General features: G+C 37.9%; 1 protein-coding gene across 1 annotated transcript in view; it reads right to left on the bottom strand.

The window, feature by feature from the left end:
- Nucleotides 1-13,763, bottom strand: part of SRPK1 (SRSF protein kinase 1) — an 81,302-nt gene that overhangs the window by 15,694 nt on the left and 51,845 nt on the right. Inside the window, 6 exon segments of the mRNA XM_067753187.1 lie at nt 4,801-4,901; nt 5,654-6,073; nt 6,462-6,675; nt 7,103-7,128; nt 8,476-8,641; nt 9,619-9,725. Of these exon segments, the coding sequence (XP_067609288.1) occupies nt 4,801-4,901; nt 5,654-6,073; nt 6,462-6,675; nt 7,103-7,128; nt 8,476-8,641; nt 9,619-9,725 (1,034 nt within the window).

Here is a 13,763-nt window from a genome sequence, read left to right as displayed (position 1 = left end):
CAAAGGAGTCAGAGCAATACTATTTAGAAGCTGGAAAGCAGAGAGATCACTGGCAAGTGTCTTAATGGATCCAGGAAAGCTGAATAATAAGCCACTGGTGAAAGCGGAGAAGCAGTGTGAGGTATTCCACAGTAGTCCTCCCAAGGCTCAGGATTCGGTGGAATCAGGTATCTCTGGAAGTAGCGGGGAGGGTACTCCAGAAATCTGCTTTAGAATATCTTTTAAAGAAAGAGAGCTCCAGAACACAGGGCATGATGCAGTATAACAGCCTTTCCCTGGCCTGACAGACACTTAGAGGGCTTCTCTGGAGTGGGTAAGAGTTTCTGGAGGATGCTCGGCATGGTTGAGGGGAGAGTACTATCCTGAAAACAGGGAAATTAAGTGACTACATGTAAATTGCATGTTGAACCCCAGTTTTCTTGCTTAACTCAGCTTCCAAAACACTAGCAGCCAGGCATTCACTCCCCAGGTAAGAGATCTGAGGAAGGCTGTAAATTTTCTGCAGGAAGTATGACCAATCCAAGACCCTGACATCTGAGGATGAAATGAAATAGCTCAGACAAATCATTTTATAGTGAATGACAGTCAACAAGAACCACCCAGGCACAAAGCTTCCAAACAGCTTTCTGGCACTCCATTCATATGGTCAGTTTTTTGTTTAATGATCCTGAACAAAGAAGGCAAGAGACACTATGTAAAGAAGTAGAGGACTTCCCTGGTGGCGCAGTGGTTAAGTATCCACTTGCCGATGCAGGCGACATGGGTTCAATCCCTGGTCTGGGAATATCCCACATGCCGTGGAGCAACTAAGCCTGTGCGCCACAACTACCGAGCCTGTGCTCTAGAGCCCGTGAGCCACAACTACTGAGCCTACGTGCCTCAACTACTGAAGCCCACACGCCTAGAGCCTGTGCTCTGCAACAAGAGAAGCCACCGCACCACAACAAAGAGTAGCCCCTGTTCACCGCAACTAGACAAAGCCTGCATGCAGCAACGAAGACCCAATTCAGACAAAAAAAAAAAAATCAGACACTTGTGAATTACAGGTTGATAAAATGAATATTTAAAAAAAAAAAGAAGAAGAAAATGTCAAAAATGAAAAAATAATCAATATCCTCTCAGAGATAATCAGGGAACCAAAGAACTCTTGGAAAGTAAGGATATAATAGGAGAAATAAGAAAAAATAAGGCTTAAAAGAACAAGCTGAGAAATCTCCCAGAAAATAAGCAGAAAGAAAAATCTAGAAAATAGGAGAGAAAGAAAATGAGAGAACCTGCATAAATCTAACATTTGAATAATGAGATGTCAGAGCTAGAGAATTAAAAAAGAGAAAAAAAATCAAGAAAGAATCAAAACCAAAGAACCAGAGTTTCAATACTGAAAGTGCACACTGGGTCCCTTAGCTAATCGATGAAAACAGACCTCATGAGGCACATCGCTGTGAAATGATCCTGCAGACTTTCACAGGGGAAAAGGCTTCATACAAAGGTCCAAGAATCAGAATGACTTTGGTCTTTTAGCAGCAATAAGACAGGAAACTAGAAAACAATGGAGCAATGACAAACATTCTGAGGGAAAATGATTTTCAACCTAGAATTTTACATGCAGCCAACTGAGTGTAAAAACAGAATAAAGACATTATTAGACATACAAGCATGCCCACTCCCTCAATCACACACACCCTTTCTGAGGAAGCTACTAGAAGTTGTATATACTTCAAACAAACAAACAAAATAGGGAGGGTAGGAGATGCAAGAGGGAGGAGATATGGGGATATATGTATAGGTATAGCTGATTCACTTTGATATAAAGCAGAAACTAATACACCATTGTAAAGCAATTATATTCCAATAAAGATATTAAAACAAGCAAACAAACAACAAACAAACAAAAACCATGATGGAGTAAACCAAGAAAGAAGATCAGAGAGACAGGAAACGGGATATAAAAATAATCTCCAGGACATTTATGAAAGGAAATCCCAAGTGTCAGTGATGCAGCAAGCTACCGGGCAACCCAAGAGATGAACACAAATTAGCAGAGCACAGGTTCCAGGATAGAGCTCTTTAGGAAGAAAAAGTTGAAACAATACCCAAGGTATCCATGTGTATTAAAGTGTAATCATAGCACTGGATCAAAGTGTGGGGTGGAATTAAGTGATAAGTAATACAAAGACAACTAAGCAAATGAAACACAGTGTTAGGCAGAAAGGGAAAAGGAATCATACCACAATATATGCTTAGTTCAGCTGAAGACAGCGTTAGAGTCCTAATAATGTAAACATGGAGTCATTTAGCCAAGTCATATTAAATTGACAAGATAGGGGATGGTTGTAGTGGTAGATAAGTCCTACTTTCGAAAAGGCAGAAATACCTAAAACTGAAAAAAAGAATTGGAAGCAATATACCCAATTTATTTATTAGCAATGCGAAGGTAAATACCCTCACGTGGGGAGTGACAAATTGGCAAAGGGAGGGGGGACAGACTTTTGAATCAAAATCTATGTAAGTGTCCCTAAACTATATATGCATGTGCATAACTGATGAGCAAAAGTATAATATTTGAAAAAATCAAACTCTTTGAAAATCATGTAAAATTCCATTACCAAATACCACATGCTGCTGTGCTTAAGAGACCAACAAGATGTGAGATTAGACCAAGATCCAGCAGGACAAGGCACCCATGTCCAGTTCACCACTGTCCTAGTGCCCAGGTCAGAATATGTACCAATATATTTGCTGAATGAATAAATGGATGAGAAGAATGTAAAGTCATTTTAGCACAGAGACCCATTAAAAAATGTATATAATAGTTGAAGAGAGAGAGATTAATTCTGTTGTAGTAAAAATGACAGGAAAGACTGCACCCAAATAAAGCAGAGTATGCCAAATGCATACGCAGGCATGAAGGAAGGTGTTCCAAACACAAAGGCAAAGGAGGTTGAAACATGATGTGAGCAGAAAACTGACAAACGTTTGAAGTTTATACCATGTGATATTTGTTACAGAGGCAATATTTTCCTCTGTAATTGTTTTACTTGAATATTTAATGAGCACCTCCTATATATCAGGCACTGATCTAAGTACCATAGATACAGCAGTGAATGAAAAAAATCTCTGCTGTGATGGGACATACATTATAGCGAGAGGGATATTAAACAAACAAATATCTAGTATCAGATTGGGTTAAGTGTTGTGGAGAAAAAAGAATTGAGGGAGGAGAGGAAGAAAAAGAAAATGGGTGTAAAGAGTGGTGGTTTGCTAATTACTGTATGTTAGGTGTTCAGGGGAAGATCTCCCTGGGTAAGATGACATCTCAATAGGAACTTGAAGAAAATGAAGGAGTGAATTATACACATTATCTTGGGAAGAGAATTCCAGGCAGAAGAAATAATAAGTGTTTTTTGCTTGGTGGTGTGTGGGCCATGGTAGGGACTTTGGCACTCATTCTGAAGGAAGCCACCACAAGGTTTTAAGAATATCTGACGTGACTTGCATTTAAAAGGATCACTCTGAGAGCTATGTTGAGAACAGTCAGTAAGAGGGAAGGACAACAGAAGAGAGAAGTGAGGAGGCTAATGTAACTCACCCAGGTGAAAATATATGGTGGCCTGGACTGTCTGGTGGCGTGGTGAAATAATTCTAATTCCTTGAAAAGCTTTTCTACATTTCTATCCGTCAGTGCTAAGCACTGACTTCAGTTTTTCCACAAAGTTATCACAATATTCTAGAATCGATATTGAAAGTGAGATCCTTCTAGGTTATGAACCACTAGATATAGGATGTCATGTGGAATAGGGAATTTGAAGTACAAAAGTAAACCTAAGACCTATTAAAGTGGATTTTGCCTCAAACTGTCTCCAATATCCCTGTTTACAAAGCATACAGCTCTTTGAATAGTATCATTTATGTGCAAATCATTCTATTGTAGATTTTTTAAAGATATTCATTAAAAATAACACAAAAGGGCTTCCCTGGTGGTGCAGTGGTTGAGAGTCTGCCTGCCGATGCAGGGGACACGGGTTCGTGCCCCGGTCCGGGAGGATCCCACATGCTGCGGAGCGGCTGGGCCCGTGAGCCATGGCCGCTGAGCCTGCACGTCCGGAGCCTGTGCTTCACAACGGGAGAGGCCACAACAGTGAGAGGCCCGCGTACCGCAAAACAAACAAACAAACAAAAAAACCACAAAAAGCATTCTTAACTAGGTAAACAACAGTACTAATATGACACTATATGTCAAAAACCTCCTTTAAAAAAAGTACCCAACTTCTGACTTAGTAATTTCATGTCTAGTACATCCTAAGGTCAACTTCAAAAGACTCATGAGCAAAGATGTTCATCACAAAGAACTGTCAAGAGTATGTAAAGGTTATAGTATACTGGCAAATATCACATAACCAACTGAATTTGATGTAAATTTCTGGTTGACAAAAGTGTTCGAAATATATTAAATGAATTAAAAGGTTACAATTAATAAGTTAGATGCTGATTTTAAAAATAGGGGAAAGTATGAACGTGGGTATTGAGAGTATGAAAGTCAATGAGGATATAGATAAAACAAAACCGGCCAGGAGTTGACATTACTGAATCTGGGTGACAGGTACCTGGAATAGGGGCAGGATCATACCATTCTCTCTACTCGTGTAAATGGTTAAAAGAAAAAGTAAAAAAAAAGTTCACTAAAATCTTAACTGGCAATTTGGGTATAGAACTGCAGATGTTTTCTTCTTTTAGCACAACTAAGTCCAACTTCTCATCTATCCCCAGTCACTTCAAAAGACTGAGACAAGTTTCACTTACCACCCAACAGGCATTTCCAAGATCAGCAATCTTCACTTGGAGCTTTTCTGCATTTTTTGGCTCAAGGGGATTAACAAGAAAATTTCCAGCAGTGGATTTTCCTATAGACAACAGGTATCATCAATAAGACTGTTCAATGAACACAGAAATAACCAAAGGTTAATGAAACTCTACGAAGTAATTCACCCAGGTCCCCAACTGGCAACCTACAATAAATTTTCTAAAATAAACCAAGTAAAGCAACACCCTGACTTCCCAGAATTAAAACCTCTGCCTTCACAGCAACAAGTAAAATGCTGTATACTCACTGTTTAACCAATAAAAATCAAACTGAGCTACACATTACACACTGAAGGTGACTTGGACACCTGCTGAAAAGCTGTATTTATAACAACAATGGTACTTTTAGTTTAGAAATTCATGAAAAATTTTTTTCTATGTGGTGAATTTAAAAAAATTGTATAGCTGATTTACAACATATTAGTTTCAGGTATAAAACACAGCAACTCAGAATTTTTATAGATTATAATCCATTTAAAGTCACCAAAAAGTAATGCTATATTTCCCTGTGCTGTACAATATATCCCTGTAGCCTATCTATTTTATTATATATGGTAGCTTGTTCCTCTCAATCCCCTACTCCCACCCCTCCTCCTTTCCCTTCCTCCCTCTCCACACTGGTAATCACCTATCATTCTCTATATCTGTGAGTCTGTTTCTGTTTTGCTGAATTCATCTGTTTTATTTTTTAGGTTCCACAGATAAGTGATAACATACATTATTTGTCTTTGTCTGTCTGACTTATTAGAAATTCATGAACATGTTATGCAGGGAAGGAGTCCTAGGGAAGTACCTTTGTTGTCTAGTGGTCCATTATGTTCTTGCTCTTGCTCATCTTCACAGGGTATCTCTGCTCGAATGCTTTCTTGAAGTTGGCTAATGTCCTGTGCACTGAATGACCGGTCTACATTTGATGAAGACTGGCACATCATGGTATCTGACACCTCAGAGGTTACAGGTGTACAGGAGTCTGTTTCTTGAGATGTGCTGCTGTCTCCATTTTGGGAACTTAGAAAACTAGGTTCCTGCTTCAAATTTTGGACATCACAGCCATTAGCATTATGTAGATCCTCTTTAAGCCTCAATGTTTCTTTATTATTGTTCTCAGTATAATTAACGACTTCAATTACTCCATTGCAATTTATTTCTGCTGCACCACCCTCTACACCATGTTCCGTAAGTGTTTGATCCTGGTGAATGGTACTTGACTCTTCTAAGGAACAAAGACAAAAAGGATGTACGTGTATGCATATGCGTGAAAGAACAAAAAAAAAATCTCTCCACAAGATTAAAACGTTTTCTAGAACTTATACAGGGTGACATAAAAACATGACTGCACATCTAAAATCTATTTATGAAAGGACAAAGATCTTCTTATTCTTACCCAATTGCTAAATGAGGTCTACGTTGCATATCCTGAGAAAAGTTAGAAATTACATTTGAATATTACCTACCTAACATTTATGACAAATTCTGTATTCTTACTGTATAACGACATCCCCAGAGACGTTGTATATGCATGAAACCACTATATTATAAAACAATGATAAATTAATGTTAAAGTTTGCTATAAAGTAATTTTTGTGATGCTCTATTTATACCAAGTTTTTCTTGGGTCATTTTATTAGGTGGGTTCTCTTTCAAGGGTCTTTCAACAGGACTCTCTGATTCTTCTTGCTTGTTTGGTCTTTTTTGTCCAGGGCCCGACTCTTTCTCCATTTCCTCAATTTCCTGCATTCGCTTCTCTAGTAATTCTGCCTGGCGCTTCTGCTTCTTCTTCAATTTCTTCTTCTTATTCTTTGACATTTTGTCAGCCTGGGCGGAGATTACAAACAGATAAAGCCTTCAGGTGGCTAATCCATTATCCCCAGTTGGAGATAACTGTTAATTTTAATTACTTCCTAGTTAAATTCCACTCTTGTCCTAACATAGCACTTAAGCTTTTCATTAATTTAAAAAATGCAGATACTCTCAAGAAACCAAATTAAAACAAAATTAACAACAAATCTTGGTCCTCTGAACAGTCTGTGGGGCTGGTCCACTCTCATGCTCAAATTTATGGAAACCTCACCAGTACAAACTTGCTGAAGATGCACAGGAATTTACTGGAGAAAATTATAGAAGTGCAGGAATATATTTTTTTTCTGGTTTCCAAACTCTAAATAAACTGTGATCCATAACAGAAGAATCCCTGCCCATTGCCCATAGATCAGAATTAAATATAGAAACACCTTATACTTACTGGTTTAGGCTGGGGTGCAGTACTGACTGAAAAGAAAAGAAAACCAAGTAAGAATCCTTGCATTCAGCAGGCAATATAAACTAAGACACCCTACCAGAATGAAAAGTCTTTCTTGTACAGTTTATATTGTAGAGAGAACTACTGTTTTTAAGCAATTTTGGTAGAAGCAACATTATTTTTTTAAAAAGAACAAACAATGCATACAAAAGTCAACAAACTTAAAATAAATTTTAATAAATTCTTCTCCAGATAGCATCAATATATGCAAAGAACCAAGTCCTCCTTTCTGATTTACATCATTAATGCTGCTAAAAACTCATTCCCATGTACTGCTTAAAACAGAAAAGGATAGGCAACAACCCTCTCATCCCCACCCAGGACTAATTCTTCCCTGTGACACTTGTCAGTTTTAAAAGGAGAGTGGCATCAAAAGCTACAGTAATTTATTACATAGCATGTTATGGATATGAGTTTAGCTTAGGTGGGAGGTAGAATCTTCAGTCTTCCTTAAAAAAAAAAAAAAAAATTTTTTTTTTAAATTGTGGTAAGAAACTTGTAATATACAATTTTCCTCTTAACCATCCTTAAGCATACAGTTCAGTAGTGTTAATTTCACACAGTGTAACATTTCTAGAACTTTTTCATTGTGCAAAAATGAAACTATGCCCATTGAACAACTGCCCCTTGCCCCCTTTGTAGGTCTTCTTTTTCAAAGGAAGTCTCTGGATAATTGATATTTCAACTTGAGGATCAAGAGAGTTCCTCAAATATAATTAAACTACTAAAATTAAAATCTGTACCACAAATGGAAAAAAATCATCATAATCATAGTAGTCACCATTTATTTAACGCATAATACTGTGTGGCATACTATTAACTGCTTTAACATGAAATTTAATCCGAGTAACTCCTGCATGAGAAAAAAGAAGTCAAGTCATGTGCCCAAGGTCATTAAATGAATGAAGCAAGGAGTCAAAATAGGTATGTCCACTCCAGTGCTTAAACCCAAGCTCTTACTAGCAATGTTATCTTGCCCCTGCACAGGGATCACTGATTCACATAGGTGAGCATGTATGAACATCAAAAAAGACCATCAAATCACAAGAGAAAACATTTTAACAACAACATGAATCAGCTTTTACAATACACAACATATCTGGACCTAAAAGGCACAGTCTTCTTCTCCTATGGGAATAATACTGAGTATAAAAAGTCCTTTGAAGGCTGGAACTACTTCTTATGTAAGTACTTATTGTATCTTACTGTTAAATGAATTAGTGGTGCTTTACTTTTACTTAACTGTCAGGTAATAGAATAAAAACAAGAACTTCTCTTAACTTCTAATGAAAGTGAAGTCCCCAAAGAAAATATACCTGCAGATCCAGAAGGTGGAGGAGCTCCAGATCGCTGCCATTCTGTTGCTTCTGCAGCCAGCCTCCGGATGTACTGTTCATTCACTGACAACAAGATGTTTTCTGGTTTAATGTCAGTGTGGATGATACGGCACTTGGTGTGTAAATAATCCAGACCCTGTAACACCTGAATGGGAATAGAGCAGTAGACTTGCAAACACAAAATACAAGTCTTTCTGGAGAAGGAAAAAATCACAATGCAACATTTTGAAAAAATAAAAATGATATGGTAGTTTTCTACAAAGAAAGCATTTTTTTTAAAGCACAACAAACTTCCCCAGAAAGATTAATTGTAAACTATGAACAAAGGCAAGAGTTTATTTACAATAAAAAGTTCTTCCAAGTTTTACAAAGCTAATTCTATTTGGAGATATTTATTGATACATTACAGAGACGAAGAATAAACAGTTGACATTGTCCTTTAACTACTGAAATGTAGGTCATGAAAGAGATTTAGGTATCTTTAAATTCAAATTTCCTTGTTGATGAAGAACTGAGGTCTCTTGCTTTCCAGTTTGGAGCTCTGTCCAACAAAACACATTATCTAAACAAACTGTTTGCCCTCTGAAGTATTACCACTTTCCTGATGACAAACTTCTTCACTATATATTGAAAGCTGTTTAGAATATGAGAAAATGCTCATGAATAATGTTATATAAAGAGACGGTAATAATCTGACAATTTTCTATTAATATATAATCAATTTTTGCAACCAGAACTTCTAGATAAGGGCTCCAAATTTCTAAAATCAGGCATTACACTCAGCTCCCCATCTAGTAATTATTACAGAAGATGAACCTGGGGGAAAATGATTACACTAAAACATTTAAAAACAGAATAAACACAATAAATAGGGGCTGAATAAATAATTTCAGCAATTAAAAAAACCTAGCTTTAAAAATAAAAATTCTATTGGAAATAGGAAACTCCTGACACTTCAAGAATCTAAAAAAATTACCACATACAAACTATTATGTATAAAATAAATAAGCTACAAGGATATACTGCACAACACAACGAATATAAGCCAATATTTTATAATAACTATAAATGGAGTATAACCTTAAAAAAAACCCACCACATAGAAAATATTAAGATACATACTTGCTGAATAATTTTTTTGACACAAGGCAAAGGAAGCCCTTGATAATTGGACTTGATGATCCACTTGAGCAGATGATGCCCCAAAACTTCAAACACCATGCAGATATCTAGGAGTTTGTTAAGGAGGAAAAGGGTGACAGAAGAGAAGAAAGGGGGCAAGACAAGCTGTGTTCCACCTCAATGAAATTATTATTGTATTCTTTCAGTATAAAGAATTATAGAGCTTGACTAAAAAAGAAAATGTAGCTGTCAATATTCTGACATTCTAAAGGTTAATTAATGCTTTAGTCACAGAAAATACCCAAAATATGGAAAACTCTGGGGTGCTGGTTTATTAATAAAACTATGCACATTAAAACACTCAGTGATAAAAATAAAAGTGAAACATATACATAAAGTTAGTGAAAGCACTAGGCTTACGGTGTTGATTAGTCTCTTCCCTGATGTCGAAACTAACGTCCAGGGTAACAACGCCTACTCTCATAGTATCAAAGCAAGGAAAAATAAATTTGGCTTTAGCGAAAGAAGACAATGTACCAAAACGAGATAAAAAATGTAAATGTCAACATTTAAAAAAAATAGGAAACTGACTTGCTTTATGCTCTTTACTTTACAACACTAATCTTGATTCTACTGCCACCATGTGTTCTCTTATGTATGAACACCCTAATCACGCCTCATAACAGGAATACTCTTTGGGCATGGTAGTGCCAGGGCTAGGGCACTGCAGGGATTTTAGTCTGAAGATGTTGGTATTTTCGACCTCTAGAAGCTTCTACATAAATTGGAAAGTCAAGACATACATATGTAATAATGATCTAGTGCTCAGACTTTTGTTTTTTTGTTTTTGTTTTTGTTTTGCGGTACGCAGGCCTCTCACTGCTGTGGCCTCTCCTGTTGCGGAGCACAGGTTCCAGACGCGCAGGCTCAGCGGCCATGGCTCACGGGCCCAGCCGCTCTGCGGCATGTGGGATCTTCCCGGACCGGGGCATGAACCCCTGTCCCCTGCATCGGCAGGCGGACTCTCAACCACTGCGCCACCAGGGAAGCCCCAGACTTTTGTTTTCAATAAGATTCTCCGCTAAAGGAAAACCTGTACTCCTTAAAGAAATGGCCAAATCCAGGGAAAACCTGGAATACCTTGCTGTGCCAACAGTAAGGGAACACATCAGGAGGAAACAGCAACCAGCTTGAAGAAGCCACTGGCTGGTTAAGAATCCGCCTGCCAATGCAGGGGACATGGGTTCGAGCCCTGGTCCGGAAAGATCCCACATGCCACAGAGCATCTGGGCCCGTGCACCACAACTACTAAGCCTGTGCTCCTAGAGCCCGTGCTCCACAACAAGAGAAGCCACCGCACCTCAACGAAGAGTAGCCCCCGCTTGCCACAACTAGAGAAAGCCTGTGCACAGCAACGAAGACCCAACGCAACCAATAAATAAATAAAATAAATCTATTTTTTAAAAAAAGAAGCCACTGGCCAAAGTTGACATTTTAAAGAGTGAAGTTATGAATTAGCTTATAAATTAAAAACGGAATGAATCCAAATGGGATACTAAAGTAAGTGTGTGTTCGGGGGAGGAAAATGTCTTCTTCAGAGAAAAAGTCAACTAATAAATATATAAAGTATGACAGAAATAAAAAATTACCATTTTATCATCATTATAGTAATAACTGAACTGATTCAGATAAGAACCAATGAATACTAAAACTACTAAGTGAAGATTGCTAGGGGAAAAAGAATTCTCACAGTGTCACACTATCACCCCATAGGTTGCTTATTAATTATAAAAGGAAAAAGATACTTTTAAACAGGGAAATCGAGCAGACACTGCCTTAACCATGTAATCAAACATATCATCACCAATGATAAGCACAAATTCACATTATGTGCCCTCTGATGTGATACACTGAGAAAAATAAAACATCATCCATGTAGTATACTTGACAAAAATGATTAATGAACTCAATCATGAGGAAATAATCAGACAAATCCAAATTAAGGAACAATACAACTGGCCTGGATTCTCTGGCCGGTGCGGGGTGGGGGTGGGTGGGGGGTGAGTGAATGCCATGAAAGGAACCGTTCTTAATTAAAGAAGATTAAAAACGGGACATGACTACCTCAGAAAATACAAATCAAAATTACAGGATGATACTATTTCAAACTCAACAGAATAACTAAAATAAAAAGACTAACATGACCAAATGCAGATGAGCATATGGAGCAATTAGAACTCCCATATTATGCTAACAGAAGTATAAAATGGTACAACTACTTTGGAAAACTGGTTGGTAATTTCTTAGAGTTAAACATACATCTAGGAACTTCTGCTGCAGTCAAGATGGAGTAACAGGGACTGGCTTAACCCTCTTGCTTTAAGCGACAACAACAAAATCAGACAAAATACATAAAACAACAGATTTAAAGACCCTGGACAAAGAAGATCTCCCTGAGAGATCACTGTCTTCTTACTGTCTTGACACTCTCCAAGCAAACCCCTTGAGTTAAACAGACGGAGCTGAGAGTCCTGGGAGATCAAGGCAGCAGCTATGGTTCACAGAACAATACTAGCGAGGAGAGAGCTGCAGAGAAAGAGTACCCTGGAGATCTAAAAAGGGATCCCCCTCAAGTATTCAGTAGAGTAGTAATCAGCATAGGTATATGAGGAAACTACTAGAGGGGAAAAAAATCAACTGAAAGGATTAGAGGGAATAGTGCCCAGCATTCTCACAGAGCTCCAACAGTATCTGCTCTCATCAAAAGGGCTAGAAAAATTCAGTTATAGTCATAGGCCAGAAATAAATCCACACATATATGGTCAATTAATTTATAACAAAGGAGCCAAGAACTTACAATGGGGACAGTAATTTCAATAAATCATGGGGGTACATGACTCTTTTTGAATTATGGTTTTCTCAGGGTATATGCCCAGTAGTGGGATTGCTGGGTCATATGGTAGTTCTATTTGTAGTTTTTTAAGGAACCTCCATACTGTTCTCCATAGTGGCTGTACCAATTCACATTCCCACCAGCAGTGCAAGAGTGTTCCCTTTTCTCCACACCCTCTCCAGCATTTATTGTTTCTAGATTTTTTGATGACGGCCATTCTGACTGGTGTGAGATGATATCTCACTGTAGTTTTGATTTGCATTTCTCTAATGATTAATGATGTTGAGCATTCTTTCATGTGTTTGTTGGCAGTCTGTGTATCTTCTTTGGAGAAATATCTATTTAGGGCTTCTGTCCATTTTTGGATTGGGCTGTGAAAACCATAATTCAAAAAGAGTCATGTACCAAAATGTTCATTGCAGCTCTATTTACAATAGCCCGGAGATGGAAACAACCTAAGTGTCCATCATCAGATGAATGGATAAAGAAGATGTGGCACATATATACAATGGAATATTACTCAGCCATAAAAAGAAACGAAATTGAGCCATTTGTAATGAGGTGGATGGACCTAGAGTCTGTCATACAGAGTGAAGTAAGTCAGAAAGAGAAAGACAAATACCGTATGCTAACACATATATATGGAATTTAAGAAAAAAAAAATGTCATGAAGAACCTAGGGGTAAAACAGGAATAAAGACACAGACCTACTAGACAATGGACTTGAGTACATAGGGAGGGGGAAGGGTAAGCTGTGACAAAGCGAGAGAGTGGCATGGACATATATACACTACCAAACGTAAAATAGATAGCTAGTGGGAAGCAGCCGCATAGCACAGGGAGATCAGCTCGGTGCTTTGTGACCACCTAGAGGGGTGGGATAGGGAGGGTGGGAGGGACGGAGACGCAAGAGGGAAGAGATATGGGAACATATGTATATGTATAACTGATTCACTTTGTTATAAAGCAGAAACTAACACACCATTGTAAAGCAATTATACTCCAATAAAGATGTAAATAAAAATAATAATAAATCATGGGGGGAAACCTGAACAGCTACATGCAAAAGAATGAAACTGGACCATTATCTTACACTAGACCCCAGAATCAACTCAAAATGGATTAAAGACTTGAACATAAGACCTGACACCATAAAACTCCTAGAAGAAAACACAGGTTGTAAGCTCCTTGACATTGGTCTTGGCAATATTTTGGATCTGACACCAAAAACAAAGTCAACAAAAGCAAAAAT

The sequence above is a fragment of the Pseudorca crassidens genome, chromosome 10 (genome assembly GCF_039906515.1).
Source record: "Pseudorca crassidens isolate mPseCra1 chromosome 10, mPseCra1.hap1, whole genome shotgun sequence".
In the NCBI taxonomy this organism is placed as follows: Eukaryota; Metazoa; Chordata; class Mammalia; order Artiodactyla; family Delphinidae; genus Pseudorca; species Pseudorca crassidens.
Note: the sequence above shows the minus strand (reverse complement) of the source record. Positions and strands in the feature narration are given on the sequence as shown.